This window comes from Ursus arctos, unplaced genomic scaffold, assembly GCF_023065955.2.
Source record: "Ursus arctos isolate Adak ecotype North America unplaced genomic scaffold, UrsArc2.0 scaffold_23, whole genome shotgun sequence".
NCBI lineage: Eukaryota > Metazoa > Chordata > Mammalia > Carnivora > Ursidae > Ursus > Ursus arctos.
In genome coordinates this window covers 42209589-42222534 of record NW_026622908.1, presented here as the reverse complement: position 1 = coordinate 42222534, position 12946 = coordinate 42209589, and the positions used below count along the sequence as shown (strand labels likewise).

The 12946-nt window shown below is 55.4% G+C and overlaps 1 protein-coding gene across 1 annotated transcript; it reads left to right on the top strand.

Moving 5' to 3' along the window:
- The first annotated feature begins 5785 nt into the window (after nt 1–5785).
- On the top strand, nt 5786–9582 carry GAL3ST3 (galactose-3-O-sulfotransferase 3). The gene is made up of 2 exons (XM_026483163.4): nt 5786–6015; nt 7915–9582. Exons 1-2 carry the CDS (start codon nt 5891–5893, stop codon nt 9083–9085), a joined length of 1296 nt encoding a protein of 431 aa, XP_026338948.1. The 5' UTR covers nt 5786–5890; the 3' UTR covers nt 9086–9582.
- The last annotated feature ends 3364 nt before the right edge of the window (nt 9583–12946 follow it).

Sequence of the window (12946 nt, the reverse complement as noted above, 5' to 3'; positions counted from 1 at the left end):
ATTATCTGATAGCACCTGGCCTTCAAGAGGCGCTCAGTAATGATTAATGAAGAACAAACAAACAAACGACGCGGTCTTGCGGGCGACAGGGCGACAGGATTTGCGTCTTTTTTAGTCCGGAAAATGAGTTCAGAACTTTTTCTCCCCTGGTCCCCACCAGCCTACGGCGGAGTCGACGCTGCCTCCCTTGGCCTCCTCCCCAGGACCACCATCAGCAGCCGCCTGTGCGCCTGAGGGAAGGATGAGCAGATGCCCCCTGCTTGTCCAGCTTCCACCTCTCCCAATCCTGACCTGGCAATTCCGTTTCTCTCCCCACTTCCGCTAGCTCTGAGATCTCCTTCCCATTCTAGCCTGCCCTCTCACTGACAGGCTTACTGCCTGTGTCAGTGTGTGTGTGTGTGTGTGTGTGTGTGTGTGTGTGTGTGTGTGTGTGTTGGGTGAGAGAGCTGGGAAACTCAAGTCTCATTTTCCCCACACACCCACACCCTTCCTATCTTCTTTCCAGCATGCTCCATTTCACTGACTGCCCCCCAAAGAGAAGTAGCTGAGAGCAGGGAAAAGATAATGGGGTCAGGTCCAGGATATGTGGGTTTAGGAGAAACAGAAAAGGACTGTTCCAGGGAAGTTGCTCACATCCTAGTCCTAGCTAGGAAATTCTCTTTCCTCCTGCCCAAGCCTTGGTCCTTCCTCTTTCCATCACCACCACCATCCCAGTCTCTGGACACTCCCAAAGGAGAAGCCAAACCCAGAAAGGACAGAAGAAATAACAGTGGCGCCCTCCCCTCCAGCTTGTCAGCACACTCAGGAAGAACCATTCCTGACCCAAAGGAAGCATCTTTCTGCTCCCTGTAACTGGAGAACTGCTGGCAGGTTATTTGAGGCTGGAGGGCCCTAGACTTGTGTATGTGCTGGGGAAGGTGATAGGGGTCACTGAGGCAAGGTAAACTAAAGTCTGATGGGTGAGGAGGTAATGTAGCTAGAGCCAGAAAGGGACAAGTAGGGCCTCATCACAACAGCCCTGGGACCCAGGCAGGGCAGGACCTCCCTTTGTGCAAAGGGGAAACAGGGGCAGAGAGAAGTTGACATTACCAAGAGGCCAAACTGGGACCGCAAGCAGTTCTGACTCCAAGAGTCCCCATTCCCTTCTACCTCTTAACAAGGACCTTCGCACAAAAGCTACCTGTGTGGGGCTAGAATGGAATCCAATCCCTTCTAGTCCCAGTTTGGGCGGCTGTCCCAGCTCCAGGATCCTTGCCATACTAGGCTAAGAGGGGAGGAGAAAGCAGGGGTCCGTGAGAACCAATGAACTACATGTGGGACTGTTGGTGTCTGGCATGATTTTGGGAGGTGCTGCTATCCAGCTCCCAGGGCTACGGTAGGAGCTAAGGCCTAAGAAGGCAGAAAATTCAGGATAACGCCCCCCCCCCACACACCCATTAGAGTTTACACAGAGCCCTCACATGTATCACCTTTGCAGTCTCAAGCAGCTCCAAGAACAGCTCTTTATTGGAGAGCTGAAAGTATCCAGGCCCAGGGACTTGGGTCTTGACTCTGGGACTTAAGTCCAACAAGGGTCGAACCTGGGTTATCTGATTCCCAATACAAAGTGCTAAAGCTCTGGTCAGGAGTGAGTGGGTCTGGAGACCTGCTGGAGAGTAGGAGTGGGTCAGCAGCAGGGGACTGCCTCAGGGGCTGGAAGGAAAGGGTCCTCAGGAGTGCGAGGGTGGATGGGACCAGACCCCAGGCTGGAGCCGTGCTGCTCTGCAGGAGCTGGACAGAGGAGAAGGAGAGGAGGGAGGGAGCATGTGGGTGCTTGTAGAGGTACCTGTGTTTCTAACTCCCCCGGGACCCACCAGCCCAAGGTCAGCCTGTGGAGCTCAGAATGCTTAGCAATGCCAGAGTACCCAGATACTTTCTGGGCCTCAGTTTCCCCTACTGTAGAGTGAGGGCAAGGAGCTGACCACATTGGTCTCCAGTCTCTGCAAGGTTGCCAGGCGATGCCCGCATCCGAAGACCGCTCCTGGGCAGCCGGCGAGTCAGAGCTGCCCCCTCCCCTTCCCGCTCCCCTTCCCCTCCCCCTCCCCGGCTCGGCTGCCGGGCCCCCGCCCCCGCCCCGCCTCTGGTGTGCGATGGGGGGCGGGCGGCGGGCAGAGCGGAGAGGAGCGGAGCCGCCACCTGATCCCATCCAGGCGCTGAGAGGCGAGTGAACCGGCGCTCGGCGCTCAGGGCCCCCGGCGCCCTCCGATCCGCATTGGATTTCGGGACAAGGGTTGGGAGATAGCGGCGACCACCCCCCACCCGGGTCTGAGGCAGAGCCCACGGCGTGAGTACTGCAGTGGCCGGCCTGAGGCTGGGGGACGGAGGTGGACCAAACCCGGACAGAGATCGGAGATCGAGGGTGGGCGGGAGAGTGTCGTGGGGGCCTAGTGCCTGGAGAGCATGGGGAGTGGGGAGGCGCTCTGCCCCCTGGAGAGCGAGGGAGGCCCGGGGTGAGAGGGGGAATCTGGCCTATCCCCTATGGTGACCAGATTCTGGTGTCGGGATCTCTGGGGTAGGTGGGGATGAAATTGAGGGAATGGGGGCTGGAGGGGCGGTAGTGATGGGGGGAGGAGAATGAAGGGAATTTGGAGACAGGGATGACGTGGGGGTGGATGGCAGGGAGAGGGGGCTGGGGGAACCTGGCAGCAGGCTGGGAGGAAAAAGGAAGGAAAAGAGGGAGGTGGAAAGATAGATGATCTCCTGGGCCACTTATTTGCAACCCCCTGAACCCTTGGCCCCTTCCTCTCTAGTGCCCTGAGCAGTTTCCCTCCCTGGTCACTGGGCTGGGCCATCCTCAAGTAATGATGGAGTCTCCAGGTCATCCAATGGTCAGGTCTGGTGGTCCAGGCCAGGACACCCTCCTCCTCTGAAATCACCCATATTGGCCCTCGGGCTGGGATGGAGAGAAAAAGGGCTCATTTGGGAGTGGGTGGGTGTCCAGGCCAGTTTTCAAAGCTCTGGCTAGCTAGACCATTTTTTTCCTTTGGTTCCCCTGAGAAAGGAAAGCAATTTGCAAAACCAGGCAGCAGCCTGAGGTAAATTGTTCTGACTAAAATTAGCACTGATATTCTGATGAGGCTGGGCATCCTGACCTGTCTGGGACGGCTGAGGGAAACTCTCTCCATAGAGAAGACACAGGGGAAGCAGGGGAGTAGTTTGAAGGAGGCGATGGGCTAGAGCCGGGGCCCCAGGACACCACCACCCACCCCATGGCTGCCTAGAGATTACAGAGGTTAAGTCCAGCCCCAGCCCCCTTCCCCAGATGCCAGTGCTCTGACTCCAGCTCCAGAGGAGGCCTCACGGAGAGAACCTGCCAAGGGAAGGGAGGCCTCCTCCAGTGTCAAGCAGCACCCTCTGTCAGGACCTGGAATGTTTAGCCTGGCCGAGTGCCCACCCAGAGGGGACAAGGTTACTGCTTTCAAATACCTGAAGGTCTGTCATGGAGAAAAATGACCCGTGTGGTCTAGGAGGGCAGCACTAGCAATCGTGTGGAGTGGAAGGGGCCAAGCGGAGGAGGGCACTAATGGCAATAGGCTCATCCTAGCTGTCCCAGAAACAACTTTGGAACAGCTGAGGCTGCTCAGAAATGGACCAGGCTGTATCTGAAGGTGGTGAGCATCCCATCACTGATGGTGGCCAAGCCGAAACTGGTGCCCACCTTGGAGGGCTGGTGTCCAAGGAGTTCTTGTGTTCCAAGGGGACCTCAGACTGGAGTCTGGCTGGCTGGGTCCCCAGCGCTGAGCCATGGATGGGAGTGGGATGGAGAGGACCACCAAGCACTCTGTCGTCCTTTTCTGTGTGGCCTGGTTGAAGCATTCCCCAGGGAAAGTCCCAGTGTAGTTCCCTCCAGGCTTGACCTCCTTGGGTGACCCAGAGTCCACTAAAAATAGGGTAGTTTTAGCGAGGTTAGCACAGATGAGAATAGGTTGAACCCCCCACTCTGCCCCCTTGAGAAATTCCCGTCTTGTCACCAAACCCACAAGGCAGGATGAGTGGCTGAGGCTCTGACTTCCTCTCGTAGGCTTCCTCGCTCAGGCAAAGCCAGCCCTTCTCTGCCCCTAGCAATCACTGAAAACACAGCAGGGCCATAGGCTTTCTCTGCTTTGCCCTTGGTTGGCCTTCTGTGGCTAGACCCTTCATCTCCCTCGGCTCCAGGAAGATTAAGTCTGTCTGCAGGCTGGTGGAGGAAACCAGGTGATGGGGCCTGGAGAGAAAGGAAAGGCATAACCAGGACATCTTTCTACCCAAACAGGTTTAAATGTAATCCAGGATTAATGAGGGGCCAGGAGGTAGTGGTAAAGAAGAGGGACTGGAAACCAAGCTCCAAGCCCCAGGGGAAAGTGATGGTCAGAAGTTTTTACATTACCTCATCCCTCCTGGGACCCAGGTGTCCTAGTTCCATATACGTACAAATGCCCATAGGGCTCCAGGCTCCCTCTCCCCTTTCAAGAGGGGTGTACGTGAAGCTGAAGCTGAAGCTGAACCCAGACCTGGAGACCAAGGCCCCTGAGACAGAGACCCTACCCTAGTGGGGAGACAGCACTGCTGCGGAGGCTGACTTTCCGTTAGCACTGCCGAAGGCCAGGCTGCCCTTGAGCCAAGGCATTCGTGTGGGGACAGGGGACTGGCTGGAAACCAGGCCCTTCTTCTGCCTCTCACTCCTGCCCCTCACCTGGGATAGAGGCCTACCTTCTCCTGGAGAATCTCCGTAGGACAACAAGCAGGAGCACCTCTGTATTCCTCGCACCCCCACCCCTCTCCCAGGCTGCCATGTCACGGCCTTGGCCAGGCACCTCTCACTGCAGAGTCAGCGGATGGGGCGGCCAGGGTTTCAGGTGTCTGGGGATGAAATCCAGATAGGGTTCTGGGATTTCAAGTCCTTCCTTTCTTTCCCTCATGGATTTATTGGTCTTGGGCCCTCAGGGCAGGTGCCCAGCTAGGAAGGCTCAGGGCACAGAAGCATGCAGAACTACCAGAATCCAGAGCAGGGATGGGGAAATCAGTTTTCTGTGGAAGCAGCACACATAACATCTAGGGGGACAGGCTTTGAAACCAGAAAGAGCAGGTCTGAATCCTGATTCTGCCAACAGCTGTGTGACCACGAGACAAGTAGCACCATTACTTAGAGCCTCAGTTTCCTTGTCTGCAAAATGGGGAAGAATACCTATATTAGGGTGTTGTGGGGATTAAACGGAAGTAAGTATGTAATAGTACAGTAAACCTTGTAAGCCTGCAGTATTGATCCCTTGCCCATGTCAAGAGACTCGAGAAGCTATAGGTCTGGTCAGTGCTTCTGAGGAGCTTGACTCTGGGGAGTCAAGACCAACTCTTGGCTGAAGCAGTCAGGCAAGGTGTCCTGGAGGAGGGAAACCCTGAATTGAGATTTCTGTGCTTTAGGCCAAGCCCTGTGCTAAGGTAAGTCTACTAGGGAGACAGATACAAATGACCACAAGACAAAGACAAATTAGGGCCAGGCAGAGAAGCCAAGACAGGGCTCAAGGGAGGAGTGGCTACAGCTTGAAGGGCTGGCCACACCCCAGAGCCTGTAATTCCACCCAAGACTAAGTTATCTGGAGCAGCGTGGAGATAGGGTCTTGGTAATGGGAGGTAGGAATCCGATCTTCTCTGGCTTCTCTTCTCACCCCACCCTTTGGAGCTCTCCTTTGCAGCAGTCCTGCTGGGGCCCACAGCCCATCTCCTCTGGCTGCTGCAAACCTGTTTGCCTTCTTCTTCTGCCAGGCCTCTCAGGAATACTGGCCCTGCTACCAGAGCCCCAGGAGCCCCCATGAGTGCCGGCGAAGGGAGTCCTGGATAGCGAGGCCCTGGCTGGTTCAGGGGTGGGTACCCCATCATGCCACCCATCCTCCAGCACGTGCAGCAGGCCACCAAGATGATGAGCCGAAGGAAAATCCTGCTGCTGGTGCTAGGGTGCAGCACCGTAAGCCTCCTCATCCACCAGGGAGCACAGCTCAGCTGGTAAGGGGGCAAGGCCTCGGTGTGGGGGCGGGACGCAGGCGAGTTGCATTCTTGCCCGGTTGGCAACAGAACTGGGAGTTCTCCTTCCCATTCCTTCTATCTGCCAGAAAATTCCGTCTTCCGCTGGGGTTTGCTCCTTCCCTCTATTCTAAGAGCGCTTTCTATACATTTTCTTTAGATCCGCACAACCTCCCTGGGCAGGGACCGGTCTTCATTGAAAGGTTGCTTGAAGGCATAGAGTTAGTCAGTGACTAAACTGGGATTCTAATCCATTCCAAGTCCTTCCCACGGCATCACATTCTGAGTGCCTCCCCCAAAGGACTGCAAACAACTTCTCATTGTTTCTGCTGTGCTGGGCAAATCCCCTAACTTCTCTGAGCCTGTTTCCTCATTATAGAATGGGACTGATGGTATGTGTGACCCAGTCAATCATCCTGGTAAGGATACCATGCGACAACTAATGGAAGCCCTTGCCCTACTCCTGGCTATTGAACCCAACAAATCCCTGCACCCCTCAGGGCCTCAACTTTCCCATTTCCTACATAGTCTGCCCACGAGAATGGTGTGAATGGGCTCAGTTCTCCTTGTTGGAGGATTTGCTGGTCTCCCCCCCCCCCCCCAGACTTGGCAGGTACCCCAAGCTGTTACCTACCCAGGGGCATCTGGGTAGATATTACCCTGAGCCCAAACCAGCCACAGATAGGAAATCTCAGTGGTATTCTCAAAGGTGCTTAGAATAGTTCTTATTACATGAGCTTAGCGTAGAAAAGAAATGAGAATAACTCAAAGTCTGAAGGGAACTTATAGGTCATCTGTAACCCCCAAAGCCTTTGTTTTAGGAACAAGGAAACAGAAATGAAAGCTTCATGAAAGCTATGAGTATTCTCTGTTTTTAATACTAGCAAAATTCTTGAGCCTAGAACAATGCTTAGCCCATAGTAGATGCTCAAAAAAATTCCTTGACGGGATGAACGAGACTCCAGGGAACTTAACAGAATCGTATAACAAATAGATTGCCTCAAAGCCCATGCCACTCGTCCACAAGACAAGGAGCCAGAGAAAGAGTAAAAATGAGAAAGAAGACAGAGAACAAGAGATATGATGACTTTATCTGAATTGCCAGAAAACATAAATGATTCTTCTTTTGGTCCTGTTTCTACATGTGTAGAGTAGACTTTCTCAAGGATCTCCAAGGGCCTCTGTCCTTATATTAGTTACCTATTTCTGTGTGGTCAAATTACCTCAAAGCTTAGCACATGAACACATCAAACATTTATTATCTTGCTTCTGTGGGTCAGGCATCCATGTGTGGCTTAGCTGGGTACCTCTGGCTCAAGGTCACACGGAGTTGCAATCAGGACGGCTGCTGAGGATGCAGTCTCATCTGAAGGTCTGACTGGAAGTGCTCCTCTTCCAAGCTCCCTCGTGTGGTTGTTGGCAGCATTCAGTTCTTCAAGCAGGCTGACAGACTGAGGGCCCAGTACCTCGTGGACTGTTGCCACCTGGTACCTCCCCATAGGGCTGCTCACAGTATGACAGCTTGCTTTTCCCTGCCTGAGTTATCCTACAGAGAGAAAGAGGGAGAAACACCAAGACAGAAGTCATAGTCTTTTTATAATGTAATCTCAAGAGGGACATCCCATCGTTTCTCCCTATTCTATTCCCTAGCGGCATCAGTAAGTCCTGCTCATACTCATGGGGAGGGAAATACACAAGAGAGTGGATACCCAGAGGCCAGCAAGGATCACTGGGGGTCATCTTATAGGCTGCCTGCCATACCCCTCTACTGGTCCATGGGTGTGGCCCATCTTACCGTCCTTGGGGAGGGGCAGGGGTCGAGTTGCACTCCTCTCACACTTCCTTCCCCCTGCGCACTACCCCCCACCCCGGACTTGGCAGGTACCCCAAGCTGTTTCCTCTGAGCTGCCCGCCTCTGCGGGACTCACCGCCCCGCCCCAAGCACATGACTGTGGCCTTCCTGAAGACGCACAAGACTGCAGGCACCACCGTCCAGAACATCCTGTTCCGCTTCGCTGAGCGCCACAACCTGACGGTGGCCCTGCCGCACCCGAGCTGCGAGCACCAGTTCTGCTACCCACGCAACTTCTCGGCACACTTCGTGCACCCAGCCACGCGGCCACCGCACGTGCTAGCCAGCCACCTGCGCTTCGACCGAGCGGAGCTCGAGCGCCTCATGCCACCTGGCACCGTCTATGTCACCATTCTGCGCGAGCCGGCCTCCATGTTCGAGTCGCTCTTCAGCTACTACAACCAGTACTGCCCGGCCTTCCGGCGCGTGCCCAACGCGTCGCTCGAGGCCTTCCTGCGCGCGCCCGAGGCCTACTACCGCGCGGGGGAGCACTTCGCCATGTTCGCGCACAACACGCTGGCCTACGACCTGGGAGGCGACAACGAGCGCAGCCCGCGCGACGACGCCGCCTACCTGGCGGGCCTCATCCGCCAGGTGGAGGAGGTCTTCTCGCTCGTCATGATCGCCGAGTACTTCGACGAGTCGCTGGTGCTGCTGCGGCGCCTGCTGGCCTGGGACCTGGACGACGTGCTCTACGCCAAGCTCAACGCGCGCGCCGCCAGCTCGCGCCTCGCCGCCATCCCCGCGGCGCTCGCGCGGGCTGCGCGCGCCTGGAACGCGCTCGACGCGGGCCTCTACGACCACTTCAACGCCACGTTCTGGCGCCGCGTGGCGAGCGCCGGCCGTGCCTGCGTGGAGCGCGAGGCGCGTGAGCTGCGCGAAGCACGGGAGCGCCTGCTGCGGCGCTGCTTCGGCGAGGAGCCGGTGCTGCGGCCGGCTGCGCAGATCCGCACCAAGCAGCTGCAGCCGTGGCAGCCCAGCCGCAAGGTGGACATCATGGGCTACGACCTGCCCAGCGGCGGCGCCGGTCCAGCCACCGAGGCCTGCCTCAAGCTGGCCATGCCCGAGGTGCAGTACTCCAGCTATCTGCTGCGCAAGCAAAAGCGCCGGGGCGGCGTGCGCGCCCGGCCCGAACCGGTCCTGGACAATCCTCCGCCCCGGCCCATCCGGGCGCTGCCCCGCGGCCCCCAGGGCCACTGAGCTCTGAAGTGTCAGGGTCCTACCCTGCCCACCGGGAGTCTTGCCTGGGACTGCCGCCAGCTCCTGCCTCGTCAGGGCCCCTTCTGCTCAGTACCTGGGGCCGCACCTCCCAATCTGAGCCTGCCTCCCTAGGGTGAGTTGAACCCCGCCTTCGTGGAGGGTGCTGATAGGCCCGATCGAGCCCCGGGCCACCCTTTTCTCCTTCTTGACTGGTCGGTGACTTTAACCAGAGGTCTGCGGCCTGTCCGGAACGCCCACCCTGCCTTCTTCTGTGGGTTGAGCCCCCCACGTGTCTTTTCCAAGTGGGTGAGCCCAGGCCTCACGCAGAGGAAGGCTGAGCCCTGGGAAAGGCTGCTTTGCCTGTCAGCTTCCCCGGGCTCTTGCTCTTCCTCCCAGGGGTCAGAGACCCCCACACCATCTGTCTTCCAGGTTCCACCCTCCCCACAGATCTAAGCTGCTCCCAGACTCCCAGAACCAAGAGTTCTTGGGTTGGGCTTTTTGTTTGGTTGGTTTTTCTTTTTTTTTAATAAAATATCTTTAAAAGGCACAGCTTGTATGTCAGTCACTGAAAGCCAGATTTCCCATGTTTGCGGATGAGGCGGACGCCAAGGAATAGCACCTGTGACTGTCACGGTGAGGAAGGGGGCCCAGGCTCAATTAAGCTCCTCCCCTACCCTTCCCGGAGGCTCACAACCCTCACCAACCTCCTCCTTGACTGACTGGGCTCACATGGCAGACTGACCGACCACCTCAGCTCCACTATTTTCCTTGGAGAAAATCTAAATCATTCCTTTTCATTCAATTCAGCCCCACTTACTGAGTATCATCTCTAACTTGGGGACATAGGTGAGCAAGGCAGATAAGGCTCATGGGGCTCGTGGGGAGCACAGGGAGACATTGGAACTGGAGCAGAACCTTTAAACTGAAGGAAGGACCAGAGCTGGGTAGAGGGAAACAACCAACTCAGACTGAGCAGAGGCTGGATGGGGGATCATGTTGGGTAAGGAGGTGCTCAATTCCCCCTCCCCCTTCTGAGTCACCAACTTCACCACTGGCCCTCCCCACAAGGGAAGACACCCCGACTCAGATGAGGACCATCCCCTGACCCCAGCGCTCTTGAGCACAGCAGGACATCCAGCACTTGCAAATGAAACTCCCTTAAGACTAGCAGAGAATCAGTACTGTTTCTGTCACTTTCTTCAGAGCTATGTTGACGTATCTGGACAAGTAATAAAAATAATAGTTAACATGATCTGCTGTGTGCCAACCACTGTTTAAGGGCTTTACATACATTAATTTACGAGCTGGGCACCATCTAGGGGTGATGGAACTGAAACTTGGAGAGATTAAGTGACACTCAGGGTCACACAGCTAGGACTTGAATCCAGACTGTGTAACTTCAGAGTCTGTGCTCCCTAAGTGCTATCACACCACCATTTGAATAAAGAAGTTCCCGTGCCCTGGGCTAGGCTGACTCCCAGGACCTTCCCCCAAAAGAATGTAAAGAAACCAAGACATTGCTATCAGCTCCTCTTTATTTTATTTTTCACGGAGACAATCATTGACCTGTTTGGATGATGGAGATTGCAATGGTTAGTTGACAGTTTGGATGACAGTCTCAGGGCTTGAAAAGAGGCTATTTTTATAGCACCCACTTTCTACCAGTAGAACTCTGGAAAAGGCAAAAGTCAGTAATTAGAGACGTGCAAAGTCTCTAATTAGGTTTCTGGTGTTAAGCAGCAGTAAAGAATTGTACTAGACTCAAAGTCGTCTATCCAAAGAAAAGCATGCTCTGGCCCCGTGGCCAAGAAGTTGTCTGTCTGACACCGCCCTCCTTCAGCCCTAGCCTCTGGTCATACCTTTGCCAAGACTATCCTTCACCTTGTCCTGGGTCCTCCTGGAAAACTCAGACTTTCGTTTAAGATCTGCCTTGATAGTCCTCTCTGCCTTCCCAGCCCCTCAGGCTGGTGGGCCTTCTTTTATAAACTTTGCCTCATTTCAGCAGAGAGCATAATTCTGGATTCAGAAAAAGCTGGATTCAAGAATTAACTGGAATCATCTGGAATCATCAGGCCCCAGGAGAGGATTTCTCTGAGAAGCGAAGGCAGACCCTAAGTAGGCACCAAATCAAATATTAGCCTTCAGTGACTGAGCAAGGGGAGGGGGAGGGCTCTGGGACTCCTTGGTCCAAACACCTCCATCTTCAGCTACAGGGAACCAGACTCCAGCTTCTGGGTCCCCAATGCCTTGTAAAGAGGCTTCTTCCATCACGCATGTGGTGCTGTCTACTCGGTGCCCACTGTACACATTTCCAGAGCCAGGCAGGGGTGGAATGTGGCCGCTGTCTCGAGTTCACAATAAGGTCTGGGACAGATGTGGAAGCAGTTACCTGGGTGACCATGACTTAATGGAGGCAATTCCTTGCTTCGGAGCTTCAGAGTTCATATCATGACTCTGCCGCCTACTGGTTACATAACCTTGGTCTTAGCCTTTGAGCCTCTCTTTCCTCACCTCTGAAAATGAACCGTTACTAAAACAAAACAAAAAAAGGAAGCGAACCATTTCTGTCCTGGGCTTTGTGAACAGTATTTGAGAGAAAGCACTTGGCACAGTGCTGGGCACACGGAACTGTCCCCGAAGTAACAGGTCTGGTGTCATCAGGGCCCCTCCAGGACAGACATCCTTCATGTTGTAGGTGTTACAGGTGGGCACATCTATTCCGTGGGTTTACCGGCAGACAGAAGGAAGCATTTTGAGGTAAGGGTGTTTTTTCTACCTCGCTCAAAGGCATTGTATGGGCAAGCAGCAGCCTTGATGGTTATGATTACAGAAAGATGGGCAAAGTGGCTCCTGGGCCATGTGGAGGGGCTCCCTGCGGAAGGGATGTCCCAGATGAGAACAGGGACAGGGGAGAGTGCTCCAGAAGGAGAGAACCACACATGCACCCGTGTGAGAAGGCCGGGGCCTCTGAGAGCCAGGGAGTGCCGGGCTACCCCATGGGAAAAGCACATTACGCATCGGCGGCGCCAGCCAAGGAAGGCCTTGAATGTCCCACTTGGAAGTTCAGCTCATCTTGTGTGGGACGCTAGAGTGGACGGAATGGCTGTGATGACCATCAGGGGAGGCCGGGCTGTCCCCAAGGCAGAGGGGTCCTGATCTCTCGCCATCAGCAGCCCCTTCCTGGCTGGCGCAGCAGCACAGCAGGGGGGACCTCTGTTGTAGTTGAAGAGGAGTCGCTGAAGCAGGCAGGGGAAGGGTCTTCAGTTGCAAATGCTACTGAGAGAAGGCACAAAGATAAGAACAGTGACACCAGCTAATGTTTCCTGAGCACTTACAATGGGCTGGGTGCCTTTCCCTGTGCCTGTGGATTCTTCCACCAGCCCTGTGAAGGAGGTGTTATTCTTTATCCCCCTTTCACAGAAGCGGAAACTGAGGTACGAAAAGGTGTGGTGCCCAGGCTCACCGGGCCGGGAGAGGCTGAGCCAGGACAGAGCCCAGAGCGCTTAGACTCCCAAGCCCCAGTCCCTGTCCTTGGAATCCATTGTCCCACCCCATCCAACTCAGGAGTCCGAGTAGGCTCTGTTCAAGAGCCTCCTTAGAGAAGCCTCCAGAGAGAAGGCTTGAGTGGGACAGAGGGTAGAGACCCTAAGCAATTTGGGTGCCCGAGGTGAAGCTGACCATCTGCCAATGTGATTGGGCAGCTTCTCAGGCTGTGCCAGAGGAGCAGAGAGGGACTGCAGGGCAAGAGCATCTGAGGAGCGGGGCAGCGCCTGGGGGCATCCAGCTGAGGGAAGTGAGGGAGAAGGGAGGCAATGAGGGGATGTGAGAGTGGCAGCCCCTTTCTCAATCTCAGAGAGCTGA

Bases quoted from the DNA above. Each gene is read 5' to 3' on its own strand.
- GAL3ST3 (XM_026483163.4), top strand. From the start codon at position 5,891: ATGCCACCCATCCTCCAGCACGTGCAGCAGGCCACCAAGATGATGAGC. The intron at 6,016-7,914 runs GTAAGGGGGCAA...CGGACTTGGCAG, and splicing joins CAGGGAGCACAGCTCAGCTG to GTACCCCAAGCTGTTTCCTC.